We start from the raw sequence: 18,651 nt of genomic DNA on the forward strand, positions 1-18,651 counted from the left end.
CTGCAACTGAGATTGCACTCCTGAACAGTTTATGTGACTACATCGGTGAGCAGGCAGAAAGGCTAGGAAAGCCAACCCAAGCAACAACAGTACGTAGAAGGGAGTCTAGCAGGTTTCTTTCATAGGCATAACGTTTGCTTCCATTAACTTCCTTCTCCCGAAGAGCCAGATGTTAATTTCATTCCTCAGTCCTGTGTGGTGCATATAATTGTATACCTGCTGATAATGTAAAATGTGGAAGGGAAGCTATATGGACAGACCACAGCTGGAGGGGGTACAAGGTTTTTATTTGATCCTGTATCTTTTGGCATTTAAGGGGCACATGAAGAACAGGTGCTACTTTATGGACCCAGATAATTCCTGCACAATTTCCAAGGGGATGGAGGAAACCCACCCTGAACGGTACACCGTGTGACATAAACCCGAATGCTCCCCTCCTCTCCCCACCCATTTCTAGGCTGTCCAGAAAGTGTTACAGTTACATCAAGAAGAAACAGTGTGCATGGGATGTTTCCTAGGGTGACCGGATCAGTGAGATACTTTTTCTTCTTGTTTTTACACACAGATTCAAATCCACACACGCGTGCACACACACACATACACACACTCACACTGCCCATCAGTGTCCACAGGGGCACCAGACCACAGCTTCCGTATGGAGGAATCCCGCCTCTGGGGCTGCAGCAGTGGCACATAGACACGTAAGGGTTGAGAGCTGGCCCTCTTCTTTCCATTCATTGCCGCCATTCCCCCTCCTCCTCGTGCCATAAGCTGGATCCTGCTCCACACCCAGAAGGAAGGGTCCTAGCTCGGGATCCTCTGGTAGAAGTAGATATAGCCAAGATCCTTTGGAGGCTTCTCAGAGGCGCAGACTTTCTGATCATTATAGATCACCCACCTGGGAACCAAGAGCGGTTGAGAGAGGGCGAAGAGAGAGAAAAAAGAGCACAGTGTAAAAATTTTTTAAATGGGGGGCACACTTATGTATGCACTAACCTTGCAATAGTGTGCAAAAAAAGGGGACAAATACCATAACGTTCATTTACTTGGTCTTGAGTATCTTTGTTTTTTTAAAGCAAGTTTCTAATTCACAAGCATACGATTCCAAATACATGCTTGCAAGTGAACCAATATTGCTGGCTGATCTCTCCAAAACTGGAGGTTTTCTTGCAACCCCTCCTTCAAGCAAAAATAGAGTAAGCGACACCAAAAAGTAAGGATCTGCCATTTGAATTTTTTGGACTACCACGGCCAGGATTCTCCAGGATTTCCTCAGGCAGAATTCTGTGAGTTACATCTTACAGGACCACATTTGCAGACATCAGACATTTATATTTCAGTCAACTGGAGCAGGGTCTGTCTCGGAAGCTGCTATGTGGTTTCTCGGCATTGTAGCGCTTTGGGAGGTGCCCCCCCAAGCCCACAAGACAGTGAGACTACAGAAAGCATCATGGCAGGTTTCGTTTTTGTAAATTAGCAACAGGAAGTAAGCATGAAACAGGCATGCAGCCTTGAAGGGCCCTGCTTCAGGTGAGCCAAATACAGATGTCCAGAGGTGCCTGTAGGGATGGGCTACAATTCCCAGCATTCTGCTAGGGAAATTGTGGAAGTTGGAATCCAAAAATCCAAATGATGCATACCTACCAATCTAGACATCGGGAATGGCGGAATAATCAAATAAGTTTGCAAAATGTGGATTAGCACCATCCAGAATATATATGACTGTGCCTGTTGGCATTCCCAGGAGCCAGTCGTCTGTAGGGCAGTTCAAGAAAGTGGCAGCTCTTTTTTCTCTGCCCTTGAAGTTTGACAAGGTACTCAGTTCAAACCAAGAAATGGTAATTTTACCAAGTAATTTCCTCCAGAATCCTGCACTGCTCTTTCCAGTTCCTATTTTCTAATTACGTACCTGTTATCCTTCTTGATATGACAGACATAATGGCCACACATAGTGGAAGTACCCATGTGACTGATGAAGGCAAAAAGCTGGTATTCTGAAAGAGATAAATGAAGAGTCAGATCTGCTCCTTGCTCTTTGTCCAGAGGCTTCCCCCATAAACCTTGGGAGAATCTTTACAGTTCAAATTTAGCTCTACCTCGAAAATAAGACCTAACCTGAAAATAAGCCCTACTATGATTTTTCAGGATGCTCATAATATAAGCCCTACCCCAAAAATAAGCCCCAGTTAAGTTTAAACCCCACCCTCCACCATTGTGCAGCAGCCAGAAGATGACATAACTGTGTTTGAATAAATGTAGATTGTTGTACATAAAAAAAGTCCTCTGAAAATAACCCCTAACACAGTTTTTGGAGCAAAAATTAATATAAGACCCTGTCTTCTTTTCAGGGAAACACTGTATGTCTTTCTTCTAAAGATGGGCATGAACCAAACTATGGACTGGAACAAAACAGGAACTGGGCAGGTTTGTGGTTCAGTTTGCAAAACCTGTTTTGCCCACTCGCCCCTTCCTGCTGCCCATGTTGCCTCCATACTCGGTCCTGGCACCTTCTCCTCCTCTGTCACCACCATCTTCAGAGACAGTGGCCTGGCTACCCTTCCAGGAGGTGGGCCTGCTGTCTCTGTGCATGCTTCCTCTCTGTGCATGCGCCTGCCTATCAGCTGATCAGAATGATTAGCTGGGGGGGGGTCCGGTGCATACACATAGACCACCCCTGGGCTCCTGGAAAAGAAGCTGGTACTGCACCGTGCACACTGGCAGCAATGCCGGCTTTGGTGGTGTGGCAGTGGCAGAACAGGACAAGGGCATGAACTGAAAACTGAACCAGTTCATGGTTTAGTTTTCTGGCTGGCGCATGGCTAATTATGAACCACAACAAAGTACCATTTTTCAGGTTTGTGCCCATCTCTACTTTCTTCAATGGAGTTAAAAAACTACCAGTGTTTCTGATGCTCTTGATGACTTATCAAGCAGCATGGCGAATAGGCCTGAATTGAATAGGCCTTCCATTGTTTGCTCCTGGCAACAGGAGTTCATAGACATGTTTTCTGTGAATATGAACAATCCACATAGTTTGTGAAGTGCAATGATGAGTGGAGTTCAGTCAGTTTACCATTTACTGTTGGAACTACTGTTCCTTGACGTACTACATCAATGGTATTTTTTTTGGAAATTCAAAATGTTGATACCATGGTAATTGTATATGAAATGTTGAAACTGAAAAAGGCAACTGAAATAGGATCACTTTTATCAAAACGTCCTGTCTCACACTTTTCAGTTTGATAGAAGAAGCCCATGATTTAGCATCTGCACCTGAGCATGAACCCATATTTTACTGTTAGTAACTTTACATTCTGATAAAGCCTTTTACACCACATGTGCATCTTTACGTTAAATAATTCAAAATGCACTTTATAATCCATTTTGGAGGTATTCTTACATTTCTGTAACAGAATATAGTTGTGTATTAAGGTGCTGCAACTGTTGCTTTCCCTTGCTTGGTTCAATATCCCAAATAGATGAGCATCTCTGACAGCCGACTGCCTGTATCTTGTGTGATCCCTCCTGTACAGCCACTGCAACTTATGGAAGCAAGTTCCATAAATTATGTGCCATCTACTTGCCACACAATAAGAACATGTGCCTTGTTACTCAGCTGCGATACCCTTCCTGTATGGCTCAACTCCTTCCAAAAGGTCACCAAGGCACAACCCAGAGGGCACGCTTCAGGTCTGGGAGAAATACTGAGACCTGGTGCATCCTTTGTTAACCCTGACCAAGAGATTCTACAGAGGAAGTAGAAATGTAAAGCTGCAGCAAGGGCTGGGGAGCCCAAACCATTTAAACTTCAAAAGCCAAGACACGGCCCGGGTTCCAAACTCACTTCCATGTCCATCGCGCACTTTTGGCCCTACGGGGACAGACTCGGAGATGGACTCGGCTGCTGAACGCCCCTCAGAGATGTCCATAGCAGCTTCTGCGTCCAGATCATCAATATGGCTGAAGATCCAGTCCACTGCCCGCTCAAGGCTGTTATTCTAGAGAGATGAAAATCGTCAAGCTAAAGGATGCCCCGTCCCCCTTTCCCCAAGGCACAACGCGGCAGAAAGGAGGACGTTTCATGAGCAGAAGAGAAATGTTGGCTGAAATCCAGCAGTAAGTCACAACTAGCACAGGTCCATTAAAAACAGTGGGGATTTGTTCTAGTCAACGTCAAAATTCCATTTTAAGTTCCACTGATTCAATGGGCCTACTTTACGAGTAGTAGCAACTTACTAAAGGCCATTTTGTTACTTTTTCATGCCTCACTTACTGTTGCTCTGAGTGCTTTCATAGCTTGATCACGGGAGAAACCCATGGAGACTATAGTTGCCACACTGTCTTCTGATGGGGGATCTGGACAGGTGATAGTGGAGCCTGGTCCACTGGATCCTGGAAGAACCAGAGGATTTGCAAAATCTAAAGAAAAGAGAAACAGAGTTTTTAAAAGTCCTGGTTTGTGGATCTACCTCCATTTTTGCCTTCAAGATTCTGCTGCCTTGATCTGGATATCTGAGGCACAACAGCACAGTGGCATCACTTGTTGACCTACCTGGATCATCCATGTGTGACATAACCCAGTTCATCGCAGCCTCGGCCCCACTGTTGCCCGTGTAATACACAGCTTTGCGGCAGGCATCCATCGGAAAGCCCATCTCCACTAGTTGAGTTACCACAGACTCATCCAGCATGGGGGCTGCAAGTGGGAAAGAAAAGGATTAGGGGTTCTCAGATAACGGCACTTCTGTCCAACTCGCTGTCTGCCCCTCTATTCTGCCAGTCTCTCTCACCACACGTTGGCCATACAACACCATGCCTAAATTCTGAGATGTCAAAGCATGGAAGTGGCCACCTCTTTGGAAGCAAAGTTGCTATAACCATCTCTAATTCCAGTAGATCCCTTAGAATCTGAATCAAAGCCACATGGCTAGTCACTCTTCTCACCTACATCATACATATAAAATACACTCATTAGCATGGTTGTATGGGCATTATGACTTGTTCCTTATCTATTCACAGCACAGCAAAATCAATTTCCTCTCTTAATTCCAGGCTCAATGCTACACAAACTTAAAGAGAATGGGAGGCAGGGATGATCCCAATGCTTTCTTCTTTGATCTGCTACAATTTGGGGGGGGGGGCTTTCATGGTTCTGAGAAAAACTCAGGAAGTTACTGCATCCTGTTCAGATAAGAGGGCCAAAGGAAAAAATTGTGGCATTTGTATCACTGGATTCTGAATGTGTCAGAGGAATTGTAAAAGGCTGGGATGGCTGTCAGATTCCTGGCAGGTTTACAATATACAGCTAGCAGACAATTTCAGTCTGGTGCATCACACCTCACACAGGCCTCTTCTAAAATGCCATATACCTGTCAAAACTACTATAAGAACAAGGACATGTGTTCCTAGACAGAACACTGACTTTGCTGAGGATCTGGAAGGCAGGGCATTCCCCAGGACACGTCTGTTGAAAAAACACAGAAGTTTCATCCATCTGGACACGTATCTCCTAGCCAAAAAAACTTCTGTTGATTTCATGCGCAAATTGTTCATTTCACAAGTGCAAAATGTTCACTAAGGCAACATTTAAAGGAAGGAAGGATGAATTAGGATTTTATTATGGTAGTTCGAGCCCTAGTAACAGCTTATTTTTGCATGTTACATCAACACACCAGGAAGGGACAGCCTTTATCCCCAACCCCTCCACCCTGACTTCTATGAGCCTCTGCTGTCCATGGGCTTCATCGCATGAGCTGGAAACGTGGAAAATCAAACCCAGATCCATGCTGAGAGTTGTCCATGGTCAAAGGAGGATGATCTTCTTTGGACTCCTAACTTTTCATGTGCAGGAGGGCACAGGAACCAGGGATGGAGAAGTAGAGCAAAGACACTCTCCTTCTCCTCACATGTTGATGTAAACACAAAGAAATAAGAAAGGAACGAGACTTGGGTGGCAGAGTTTCTCGGACCTCTTTGGAGTGTGCACTCTGCTAATTTCACAATGGCTCATCTAAGAGATAGGAAACCCCTTTATCTTTGGGCTTGGTATGGCCTGGGTGGTGGTGGTCCCCATACCTGCACCAATTTATTGTCCCCCTCGGCACCACCTCTTTATTGTCCCTCAGACAATAATTGAAAACTAGAGAAAACGTCACCCCTAGTTCCCCCCCACCACACTACATTTAAGATACTTCTAAAATCTTCCCTGCAAAGACTACTTGCAGAGAGTGCTTTTGCCGGTACGAGCTAAACCCACCCTTAAAATCAATCTCTTCACAGGGGTCTCAGCAAGTGCGTCATGGACCAAAGGGCCATGCCAAAATGGAGAGGACCATGCTGGCATGGAGCTCCCAGCATACTTCTCTAGAACCCATTTGGCCCTTTGGCCCTTTGGCCAAAAAGGGCTGCCCAACCTGGGCATCTCCATTCAGGAATCTCCAGGAGCCTCCTTAGATGTTCCCATCTAAGAACAGAAGGTGTGGCAGAAGCACAGCTCTTAAGTCAGACGCTCCTCTGAGAAGATGTGGGGGACAACATCTCCTCAGGGAGGCTGCATATATCACAGATGCTCTGTCTAGGAGAACATTTCACCAGCTTCTATGCACACCCTCGATTAAACCACTGCTCAGGGGAGAACATTCTGAAACACAGGGTGTGAAGACAGGCAGCAATTCAGCAGTCAAGATGACAGGAAGACAGACTGAGCAAGGAGGAGGGAAGGCACTAACACAGGTAACAGGACACGAGGAGAGGGAAAGAACAGGGTAGTGAGTAAGGCTCAAGGAAGAGAGGAGGAGAAGAGTCACTAACATGTCGGAGAGGAGAAGTGAGGGGAGCAGAAGGAGTCGTCGTCCTCGTTGCCATAGAAACCCAGGCTACCTTTGGGCTCATCTGGTGTCACAAGTGGGGGTGCTATATCAGGCATCTCTTCCTCCTCGGGCTGCAGTCCTGTCCCTCGAAGTGCAGCGATGTCCAACTCATCTGGCATTTCAATGGAGACATCTGAAAACACAAGCAACATCCACCGGGTAACTGGGAAATCATTAAAGGTGTCAGAAGCGAGAAGAACTTGGGTGGCTAAAATAATTACTGTACTGTTAAAAATCACAAACTGTGAGTATGCTACCAAAATAAAACTGCCCAGTAGCTCTCAGGTCAAATTTCAGCTCAGCCACAAACTTAAAACAGTTGGCTTTATACAAGCCGCTACTCACAGTTTCAATTCCCCACATCTGCAATTTCAGACAATACTGGATGACCTCACAGGGATATTCTGAGAATTACTAAGACAGTTAAATGACCTTTCATCATGAGCAGTTGGAACTTGCCAAACGTTTGCCAGAAACCTACTACTTATGCCTGCCGACGTCAAGCCTATTAGTATAAAAGCTCAGGAGCAAATTGCCACTAGTTTGGAAGTCAACAATTGCATTTCATATCACACACCAGTTGTGCGACTTGTTATGCAAATCTGACTTCTTAGCTACTTTTAATTCTCCACTGAAACTTATGCTGGCACATCTTCGAGTGGATTTTAGCCACCGTCATTATTCTTGTTTGCAAAAGTTGGTGCAGCTATGTCGGATTTAGGGGGAAGAGGTTCCAGATTCTGATCCATCGTGTTTTCTCCATATACTTCTTACCAAGCTTTTTGGGCACCCAATCTAGGCCAAAAGTGAATTTCTTGATCTGGATCACTAGATAATCTGGGAAGGAGGCAAACCGGGTTGTCCTGAAAAAGAAAGAAAAGGATAGTAGAGCATCACATTTCAACAGTCCAAAAACATTCAAGGGAGAGGAAGAGAACCATCTCAATAAACACTTCACAACTGCACTGACAACTACAGGTTTAGTTTCTTGCTTTCTCCCAAGTTTACTATTCTGAATGCTGTGATTCCAGGAACGTGCATACATGGCTAAACTTACAGATAACTACAAGGGTACATTTATAATCTAAGAAACTGCATGGTTAATTTTAAGTCTGCACAGATATTTAAGGGACAGATACAAGATGAACAAAGACTTGTACCAAACAAGCCAAATACAAATATGATTCATAAATAATGACAGTAGCTCTTGCTTCCACTCAAGAAGGTGGCCCTAATAAATCAAATCCCACTGAACAAGCAGGTTCACAGACTGGATGTCCATCTGCATATAACACAGCTGTTTGGATGCTCAAATTGTGGTGTGATTGTGAATGATCTTCTATATAGGCAAAGATATTTGTATCATCTGTGTTTAAGTATTCCTCTGTCCTTTTACAGATGTAAGCTTGTTTTTTAAATTTTTTATTTATGCAATATTTCAGACATCATTTTGATTATATACTGCTTTGTGCTTTCTCATGGAAAAAAGTCCAACTACCGTGCTTAGGGGGAACACCTATATCTCAAAAAGAAAGGTTACTTACCTGTAACTCTGGTTCTTCGAGTGGTCCTCTGTGAATTCACACTAATGGGTTAAATCTGCACTTGTGCAGAGGCCTCGGAATATTCTAGAGCTTAAAGTAACACTTTTGGCTCCGCCCCCCAGGACCTCATGGTCCGCCCGTCCTAACAGTTACCTCAGTTCCCCAAATTCCGCTGCTGCTCTAAGGTGAGACAGCCGTGACGGAAAGAGGGGAGGACGGGCGGGACGTGTGAATTCACAGAGGACCACTCGAAGAACCAGAGTTACAGGTAAGTAACCTTTCTTTCTTCTTCGTGGCCTCTGTGAATGCACACTAATGGGTGATTAGCAAGCTTGTCTCTGATAGGAGGAGGGACGTCACGGCAAAACAGCAGACAGGACCGCGCGTCCAAAAATGACATCCTCCTTGGCCCGCAGATTCAGGCAAAAGTGAAAGATGAAGGCTGACGGAGTGGGCCAAATGTCAGCTGTGCAGGTGTCTGACAGCGGGACACCCTTGAGGAAAAGCTGTAGAAGTAGCCAAAGTTCCGGTAAAATGAGCATTCACCGGGCGCAGGTGATTAGATTTGCAGGGGGAAAAACAGCCCTGCAAACATAGAACGATAATGCTCTGCGAACATCTAGCAGGTGAAGAGACCTCTCTACATCTGTAGGCAGTTAGGAAAGAAAGTGGGCAGACTGATATGAAACTCAGTAGAAACTTTAGGTATGAAGGAGACATCTGGGAACAGTATAACTTTGTCCAGGTGGCAAAGTAGGAAGGGAGGATCCACCTGAAGTGCTACTGGAAGTAACTGCAACTAAGAAATAACCTTGAAAGTCAACAAATGTCCAGCAATTGTGGTCAGTGGCTCAAACGATGAATACGAGAGGCACTCAGGACAGTGTGAAGAGTCCACTGTGGTATAGACTGGCCCCGTGGAGGGTAAAGGTTTGCCGTACCACGGGAAAACCTCTTCAGTTAGGGTAGCAAGTAGTAATTTTGGTAAATGCCAGCTAATTGCAGAAATAGAATTGATTGGTAGAGGGCTTCCTGGAGTGTGATAATATGGAGTTTATTGAGGAGGAATTTTCCATGCCATGAGGTGAAGAGCTTGTAGACCTGGACGGTACGTTTTCCCTTGATTCTGGGTCAGAAGATGAGGAATAGACAGGGGTCACAGGGAGCCTGACGACATTGTCAGCAGTGTTGTGAACCACAGCCGTATGGGTCAGTATGGAGCTATGAGGATCACGGTGGCATTGTCATGTCATATCTTCACTATTATGCACAGTAGGAGAGGTATTGGAGGGAACATGTACATGAAGCAGCCCTTCCAGGGCACCATGAGGGCGTCTCCTTGAGAGTTTACCCCTAGTCCAGGCCGTGAAAGATAGATGGCACACTAGCTGTTCACCTCAATTGCAAGGGCATCTATGGCAGGGAGGAACCAAAAAAAAAAAAAAAAAACTCTTGCAGATTCTGATGAATGTGCAATGGTCCAGAGATCACTCGTGTATTTGGTATGTTTGCCTGCTCAGATGGTCTGCCCATGTGAAGTCCTGGGCGGAGATGTGCACAGCAGACAGAAAGATGTGGAATTCTAGACACTACTCCCAAAACTGAACAGTCAGGTACAGCAGAGGAAGAGAATGGGTGCCTCCCTGTTTGTTGATGTAGTACATTGCTGTCGCATTATCCGTAGTAACTTGGACAGCCATGCCTAGGTTGAGAGTTAGGAGCGCCTGAAATGCTTTGAAGATGGCCAGCAATTCCAGATTTTTTTAAAAAGAGAAAGTTTTACTTCACTGAACAGGTGTCGTAGATATGAAGACTGGTACAGTGGGGTCCCATCCGACCAGACTGGAGTCTGTCGTGATTCTCGAGGTAGGTAGGAGTGGAGCAAACAGTCCTTCCAGGGCCAAGTCTTCTGGGTTGATTACCAGCAGGGTTGGTGTGCAAGCTCATAAGTAATCTGGAGGCATATGTAGGGCGTATTTTTCATGGGGTTAAACAGGGCAGATGCCAGGCCTGTAGGGACTGCCTCTTGAGCCTCGCGGGCTTTATGACAGATATGGTGGAAATCATGAGTCCCCGAAGATTTTGGGCCTGATGGGCTGTGATCCAAGACAACGGAGGGGAGCAACATATCAGGGAACAAATTTAAACCATGCCATTCTGGGAAAGGAAAAACTCTTGCCGGCCAAGATTCCAATACGGCCCCTATGTGAATACTCGAGGCGCCGTCGAGAGCTGAATGGCAAGGCGCTGAACTCTAAAATGGGCCTTACTAGAGAGAACGGGGATCTATAAGGCTGAACGTTGTACGACCATGCTGTTTTCCTCATTCTTTGAAGGCCATCTAGGGATCGAATAACCTAGAGCCATCAAAGAGCAAGTCCCCTATTCCAAATCTGACATAATCAGAAATGTTGGCTGACCTTAGCCAATCGTGTCTTTGCAAGGTTACCCCAGTCATGAGTTGTTTGGAGGTGGCCTCGATAATGTGATGCGCTATCACACTCTCTTGCTGAGTGAGGGACATGGCGTCTTAATGGAGCAAGCCCTTTCGGATTAAATGCTGCTGGGGCTGCCTGAAGAGAGGGTAGTGCACAGTTAGAGAGGCTGACATGTTAGGCGCCCATAGCTGCCATGTAGATGAGCTTTCTCACCTCCTCGCTGCTCGGTGTGGTAGTAGATCTCGAGCGTGATCTGGCTTGTGTGGTGTCCACATCCACATAAGGAGGAGGATGCCTAGTTAAAAATCTGTATTGGTACCATAGGTCTTGTACAGATTTTCTACAAGCCTGGACATTTTAGGGACAGAGAAGGGCTTTTCCCAGGTCTACTGAAGCAAGCAGAATAAAGATGGGATAAGGGACAAGCACAGGGAAGGCACTGATTCCTCATCAATATCTGCATAAACCTTATCAGACTCTGTTTGAAGTTGATGTACTGTTAAATCAAGAGCCTTATTGATTCTCTGTATCATGTTAGAACATGAATGAAATTCGGAAATGAGGGATGGAGGAAAGCCATCACAAATATCAGAGTCTGGCAGGGTCAGGTTAGGAGTGGTCTGGTCCCATGGAGTCGGAAGATTCAGAGTCAGAGTCATGGGAAGTAGAAGAAAGTGGAGCATCAGAAGTGAAAAACGACTTCTGGTTTCTTTTTCAGTATCCTTCCTCATATCATCAGTATTCAGTATCTTCCTTAAGAATACTTCCTCAGTACCAGGCGTTTCTTATGGGCATATATTGTTTTAGTCTTCCACTTGGTACCAAGGCATGGTACCAGCATGTTTTAACCTCCTGGTACCCGCCTGTTTTAACTTTCTGCTTGGTACCAAGGCATGGTACCAGCATGTTTTAATCCCCTGGTACCAGCCTGTTTTAACCTTTCGCTTGGTACCAAGGCATGGTACCAGCATGTTTTAATCCCCTGGTACCAGCATGTTTTAGACTTCTGCTTGGTACCAAGGCATGGTACCAGCATGTTTTAATCCCCTGGTACCAGCATGTTTTAGCCTTCTGCTTGGTACCAAGGCATGGTACCAGCATGTTTTAACCTCCTGGTACCAGCCTGTTTTAACTTTCTGCTTGGTACCAAGGCATGGTACCAGCATGTTTTAACCTCCTGGTACCAGCCTGTTTTAACCTTTCGCTTGGTACCAAGGCATGGTATCAGCATGTTTTAATCCCCTGGTACCAGCAAGTTTTAGCCTTCTGCTTGGTACCAAGGCATGGTACCAGCATGTTTTAACCTCCTGGTACCAGCCCGTTTTAACTTTCTGCTTGGTACCAAGGCATGGTACCAGCATGTTTTAATTCCCTGGTACCAGCCCGTTTTAACTTTCTGCTTGGTACCAAGGCATGGTACCAGCATGTTTTAATTCCCTGGTACCAGCAAGTTTTAGCCTTCCGCTTGGTACCAAGGCATGGTACCAGCATGTTTTAATCCCCTGGTACCAGCATGTTTTAGCCTTCCGCTTGGTACCAAGGCATGGTACCAGCATGTTTTGACCTCCTGGTACCAGCCTGTTTTAGCCTTCCGCTTGGTACCAAGGCATGGTACCAGCATGTTTTGACCTCCTGGTACCAGCATGTTTTAGCCTTCCGCTTGGTACCAAGGCATGGTACCAGCATGTTTTAACCTCCTGGTACCAGCCTGTTTTAACCTTCCGCTTGGTACCAAGGCATGGTACCAGCATGTTTTAACCTCCTGGTACCAACCTGTTTTAACCTTCCGCTTGGTACCAAGGCATGGTATCAGCATGTTTTAATCCCCTGGTACCAGCATGTTTTAGCCTTCCGCTTGGTACCAAGGCATGGTACCAGCATGTTTTGACCTCCTGGTACCAGCCTGTTTTAGCCTTCCGCTTGGTACCAAGGCATGGTACCAGCATGTTTTGACCTCCTGGTACCAGCATGTTTTAGCCTTCCGCTTGGTACCAAGGCATGGTACCAGCATGTTTTGACCTCCTGGTACCAGCATGTTTTAGCCTTCCGCTTGGTACCAAGGCATGGTACCAGCATGTTTTAACCTCCTGGTACCAGCCTGTTTTAACCTTCCGCTTGGTACCAAGGCATGGTACCAGCATATTTTAACCTCCTGGTACCAGCCTGTTTTAGCCTTCCGCTTGGTACCAAGGCATGGTACCAGCATGTTTTGACCTCCTGGTACCAGCATGTTTTAGCCTTCTGCTTGGTACCAAGGCATGGTACCAGCATGTTTTAACCTCCTGTACCAGGGAGGCTTCATGGTACCATCTCTTCTTATGTCTTTTGGTATCAGGAGATGATCTCTTTCTTCGGTACCGGAGCCCACGGGAGTATCGGGACCTGGGAGGTCCATCGATGTTCGGGCATCTCCAGTAACGGAGGTTCCCTCGGTACCGATCGGTGCCTCTTCCTCCCGATATCAGGGAAGGACGGTACCGACGATGTTGAACTCTCATTGGAGGATTCTGATGAGGACGAGGAGGACTCGGAGGATGAAGTTTCCACAGCAAGGCTGTATAGCAGACGCGGATAATACAGCTTTTGCATTTGCTGCCTCCAACGTCTCAAATAGCTCTTAGAGAGCTTGAGCGGTTGCAAGTCCTCTTTAGGCGCATGCTCTTTAGCTTGATTGGGGCGAAGATGTCGAGCCCCGTGGGGTGAGACCTTCGGTCCCGAGTGGCTCGGAGACCGGGAATCTCTAAAAGATGGCGCGAAATGCTTCGTTTTCGCCTTCTTGTTTTTCGCAAGTCCTCTTTAGGCGCATGCTTCTTCGCTTTATTGGGGCGAAAATGTCGAGCCCCGTGGGGTGAGACCTTCGGTCCCGAGTGGCTCGGAGACCGGGAATCTCTAAAGATGGCGCCAAATGCTTCGCTTTCACCTTCTTATTTTTCGGAGAGGATGTTGCAGGGATAATTCCGGAGTAGGAGGAAGCGGGACCAACGATGGCGGTGAAGATGGAGGCGAAGAGCCCTAGGAAAAAACAGGAGACTGAGGAGTGAGGACAGGCAAGGACGGGGAAGCCTGTGGTGGCAGGCTAGGAATAGCCGAAGAATGAGGGGTCGGTGGTTATAAAACTAAGGGTTTGGCCTTAGTTTTAGAGGCTTTACTCTTTTCCCTAGGTTATATATGAGGTAAAGGGTCGGGTTCTGCGGACGCAGAGGCTGCTTCAATGCATACACAAAGATTTTTGTGCGACTCTCCAAGGCAATGCAGCTTTTAAAAGTAACCCTGGGAGATGAGGAAGCCTTGGAGGCCTGGGAACAATTCAAGGGGGGGGGGAAGGGGGGGAAGGGAGGGGGAAAGAGGGAAAACCCTCGCAAAGGGCCAAAACGCACACTTCCCCTCCTAAATAATAAAGTCTTTGTACTTTCCTTAATGAAGAATCGAACAGGAGCCAAATATTTTCCAAGAATTTCCAATAATTTCACGGAGCTCTAGCCAGGAGACCTAACTGCAGCAGCGGAAAAAATGGAACTGAGGTAACTGTTAGGACGGGCGGACCATGAGGTCCTGGGGGGCGGAGCCAAAAGTGTTACTTTAAGCTCTAGAATATTCCGAGGCCTCTGCACAAGTGCAGATTTAACCCATTAGTGTGCATTCACAGAGGCCACGAAGAAGAACAGGTATGATCACCATGTAGACACAACATCCCTTTTTGTCGTGGCCCACAAGCTGGAGGCAGTACAGGAGGTGCCTACATGCAAATTTTCTCATCTGGCAGGTGCCCCCCCCCCGCATTAGGATACACCACAGACAGCATGTTTCATTGCCTTCCTTTCTCATATCTATGCCACTGCAAGGTTTGGGGACCTGGATTTTCTCGTAGCCCAGATTTTTAGAGATAACTAAGATCTAACAAGCAAGGACCCCTAAGAAGCCAGGCCAAGGTCAGAGAAGTCAAGCACGGATTTGGAGAAATAGCATACATGCACACCAACCAAGGACTCAACTACAGACAATACTTGGAAGAGATAAGAGAATACAGTATTGAGGGCAGCACTAAGAAAGGAAAAACTAAACACACTACTTGACCAATCTATCAGCTAGAATATTACTAGTGTTAAACAGAATACAGTAAGTCATTATTGTTGTTGTTTAGTCATTAAGTCGTGTCCGACTCTTCGTGACCCCATCATTATAGCTGCCCCTATTGACAGGGAGAGTTTTTAGGAGAGCTATGTTATATCACAGACCTCATTCCAGTTCATCCATAACTGGCTCTGAAACAGGTCTAAGAATGTAATCTCTAGAAGCACATGTCACAGTGTTATTCTCACCACTTCCTTCGCCCTTAATCATGGTCACAGTTCCAAAACCCAACAATATGAAAACATATCAGCCCATGTAGCTGTTTGGTGCTGAAATATCTCCAGCTTGATCCTCCTATCATGCCTCACATTTTTTCTCAATATTACTTTAGCTAGCTTGGCTCTTATGTCTTTGTGATTTTTAAACAACTGCAAGATATTAAGAATTATAAAATTTGGCAGAGTTTGATCCCTCACAATGCTTGTAATGACGTAAGCTGCCTTGGGTCCTTTTAAGGAGAAAGGCAGGCTAAAAACAGTTGACGTAAATAAACAGTATTCCATACTATTATTATTAGTTTTATTTATATGCTGCATTTCTCTCAACAAGGGAGAAACATAGAGATGACAATCAGTGAGGTTTTAGTAGGAGAGAAGTTAGGAATCTCTTAATCAATTGGAAATCAAGAGCCCTTAGGAATAATTAAAAACCACTTGAATTCACTATGAAACGGTGAGTTGGACAAGAAAGTACTTTTCTTGTTGTTACTTTCTTGCCAGAAATTGGATGTTATCATGGTTATCCTGACCTTGGATGCAACTGCCATACACAATGTTGTGTTAAATTAAAATGAGTCAGTCTCCCTGGTTCATCACTAATTGCATTCCTCACCTTTCTGCATGAATTTTCATGAATTCATCTTACTCTGTAAAGATCAGCTGTAAGCGATCTGTGCTTTTCGTTTCTCCTCATGTAAATATACTCTAGGCTGTTACACTTTAGGTGTTTTTACAATCTCTTGACCCTCACTCATTAATTTTAGTGCTTCTAAATTGGTTATCCTCTCAATCTCATACATTCTTAGTACTGTACCTTGAAATAAATCCACATTTCAAACACTTCTGCATTTTCTAATAACAGTGAAAATGAGAGTAACTTTTTTTTCGTGCATACCCTTCCTTTCTAGCTAGCTCCATCCATCTCCCTATTACCGTACTCACTTGAGTGCCACAGACTTGGCCTGCAAGGCTGTGCTCCAGAAATCATCTACTTGTTCTGGAGCTCCATAGGCCTCAAGGCAGGAGCTGAAAGGCACCTTGGCACGGACCAGCTCAGGCAGTGGCTGCTTCTCTTCTTCCGCCTGTCGCTTCTTTTCTTCATATTCCAGCAACTCATCTGGTGAAAAACAAAATGCAAGGAGGACCTATTGGATCCACCACAGAGGCGGTCCACTTTAAAACAGGGACAGGAGTGGCCATAGGAAGTAGACAGTTCCTGGACTCGCTTGCCGCCCAGTGATAAACTTGTTTTGGACAAGAGAACAGCAAAAGCCCTAGAGAAAAATCTCCCACATCCATTCTGAGTGCATGGTGTAGAGCCAAGATGGTTGGACGCAACAACCGAGGGAAACCATATCGTGAACGTTTAGCTTTGTCAGGGTTTCAGAACAAGTCTTCACCCACTTCTAAGTGTGAAGCAAGAAAAAAGGAATGCCATCGCTCCGTTCTAACTGTCCTTAGGATATCAGTTTTATTTTACCATGTTTTGGGAGAAACAAGCAAGGCTTTCTCCCACCTCACCCTCCAATTCCCAAGAAGTCCACATCCCGCTTTTAACCTATCAGTACAGAAGGGTGTTTGGGAAAGACGGCAGACCCAGTTACCCTAAGAGCTCCCAACCTTTGTTCAGGGCTGCCTCCATGGGTACAGGCAGCTGCATGATGTAATCAACGCGTTGGGTGTATTTCACCTTCTCGGTGGCCAAACACTTCAGCTTCTCCTCTACCAAGAACCGGAAGACCTCGTTTGGATTTTCAGAACTACGGCAGTTCCTCTGGGGAAGGATAACATTTGAAAAAAAGGGTCAGCAAAAACATTAACGTGATTCAGCAAGAATTTAGACTAAAGGCGCTTTCAGAATCCTAAGTTTAAAACCTACACAAGTGGTTTCCTCATTTCCCATCTCAGGAACATTTTCTACACTTGCTTGGTCAGTTGAGGCAGGACAGGGACAGAATTCTGTAGGCCAACCCCATGCTTTCTATGTTAAAGGCAGAGGATCAGGATGTGAACCTTAGCCTACAGCCATTTGTTCTTATAACTGTGTATTCTGGAGGGAGGGAGGAAGGTGGAATGTTGGTACCTCCACCATGTTGATGAAGTGTAGGAAGAACTCTTGTGCATCTTGCTGCCGGTTGGTAGAAAATTCTGGATGACCTTTGCCGACAAGAGACTTGAACATCCGTGGTGCAATACCATCTTGAATGCCCTGTAAGGAGAGCTGATTGAGTATATCCTTCAAGCAGAAGACTCTTAGGACTGCTAAACCACAGATAGGCAAGACCTCTCTCCAACTTTAAGAACAGTGAACAACAGCCCCTACCTTCTGGTCCGATTGCTGTTCCCCGTCTGAAGTGGCAGGTTTTGAATATTCCCCAGAGAGTAACCCATGGCCCAGTTTGGCTCTGAAAAAACAGATTAAATGAAAATAGACATGAAATACTAAGAAAATGTACGAGCAAGATCTTGAAATCCATTTAAATCAATGAGGGCATCCCGTTCCCCACAAAGGGCCAAGATTTGGTTCCATGTGTTTTGTGAGCCTCATGTTGTATCAAGTCTTCCAAGACAAGGAGGGACTGTCTGCAGTTCCATAGATACTATTCTACCTGGATTGCAGCTCCCATTATCCCTCTTCACTATCTATGCAATCCAACACTACCTGGAAGCCATATATTCATTCAGGAATATAGATGTCTGGATTACAAGAGGACTGGTAGGAATTGCAGTCCAAATACAGTAATGTGTATGGAGCTGCAGACACCCCTCTTCTTTGTCCTGGAAGGCTTGATACATCGTGAGGCTCTCAAACCCCTTGGAAGTTTTCCCAAAGGCAGAGCTTATTCATGCTTTCACCTTTAATTTACTAACAACTGAACTTGGAAATGCACTTCAAGATTTAAAAAAACACACACCGAATTCAGCAAGTTTGTCTTTTTAAGTTGAGTTTGTAAACCACTTTGTCTCTGCAAAAACAGAAAAACTGCTATGACAGTTAATGTTATTGCATGTAATGTTTTTCAAATTGTGACGGCTTCAGTTAATCAAGTCATTTCTGTACACAACTGTGACTTGGACAGATAGTTTAATATGCATTGGGGGGACTCCATGAAAGGCAGTGGGAGAGCGCCATGTAACCAAACCTACTGAAATGACCAACCGGGAAATGATGCAGTAGTCAAGGAGATTAGGGAAACACCAGTACAAGAAACAAAAGAGGAGAGAATGAGGTGTGGTTACTTAGGGCCCCTTATGAGCAGGGCTTTCAAAGGCTTAGGGAGAGAGGTGCACTTCCTGATGACTGTTCATTAAAGGTAAAGGTAAAGGTTCCCCTTGACAATTTTTGGCCAGTCGTGTTCAACTCTAGGGGGCGGTGCTCATCCCCGTTTCCAAGCCATAGAGCCAGTGTTTTGTCCGAAGACAATCTTCTGTGGTCACATGGCCAGTGAGA

At 45.5% G+C, this 18,651-nt stretch overlaps 1 protein-coding gene across 2 annotated transcripts in view; it reads right to left on the reverse strand.

Moving 5' to 3' along the window:
* Positions 1-266: 266 nt before the first annotated feature.
* USP5 (ubiquitin specific peptidase 5) overlaps positions 267-18,651 on the reverse strand; it is a 34,044-nt gene continuing 15,659 nt past the window's right edge. The window contains exons 10-20 of one of the 2 annotated variants that reach the window (XM_020804138.3): positions 17,524-17,605; positions 17,284-17,409; positions 16,821-16,974; positions 16,143-16,317; positions 7,644-7,732; positions 6,880-7,002; positions 4,553-4,696; positions 4,274-4,419; positions 3,845-3,998; positions 1,910-1,994; positions 267-898 (exon numbers count right to left, since the gene is read on the reverse strand). In XM_020804138.3, coding sequence (XP_020659797.1) covers positions 805-898; positions 1,910-1,994; positions 3,845-3,998; positions 4,274-4,419; positions 4,553-4,696; positions 6,880-7,002; positions 7,644-7,732; positions 16,143-16,317; positions 16,821-16,974; positions 17,284-17,409; positions 17,524-17,605 — 1,372 coding nt within the window. In that variant the 3' untranslated portion in view covers positions 267-804. Of the gene's footprint in view, positions 899-1,909; positions 1,995-3,844; positions 3,999-4,273; positions 4,420-4,552; positions 4,697-6,810; positions 7,003-7,643; positions 7,733-16,142; positions 16,318-16,820; positions 16,975-17,283; positions 17,410-17,523; positions 17,606-18,651 lie in introns of both variants that reach the window. The other variant, XM_020804137.3, reaches the window with a different exon arrangement.

Source organism: Pogona vitticeps, chromosome 2 (assembly GCF_051106095.1).
Source record: "Pogona vitticeps strain Pit_001003342236 chromosome 2, PviZW2.1, whole genome shotgun sequence".
Lineage (NCBI taxonomy): Eukaryota > Metazoa > Chordata > Lepidosauria > Squamata > Agamidae > Pogona > Pogona vitticeps.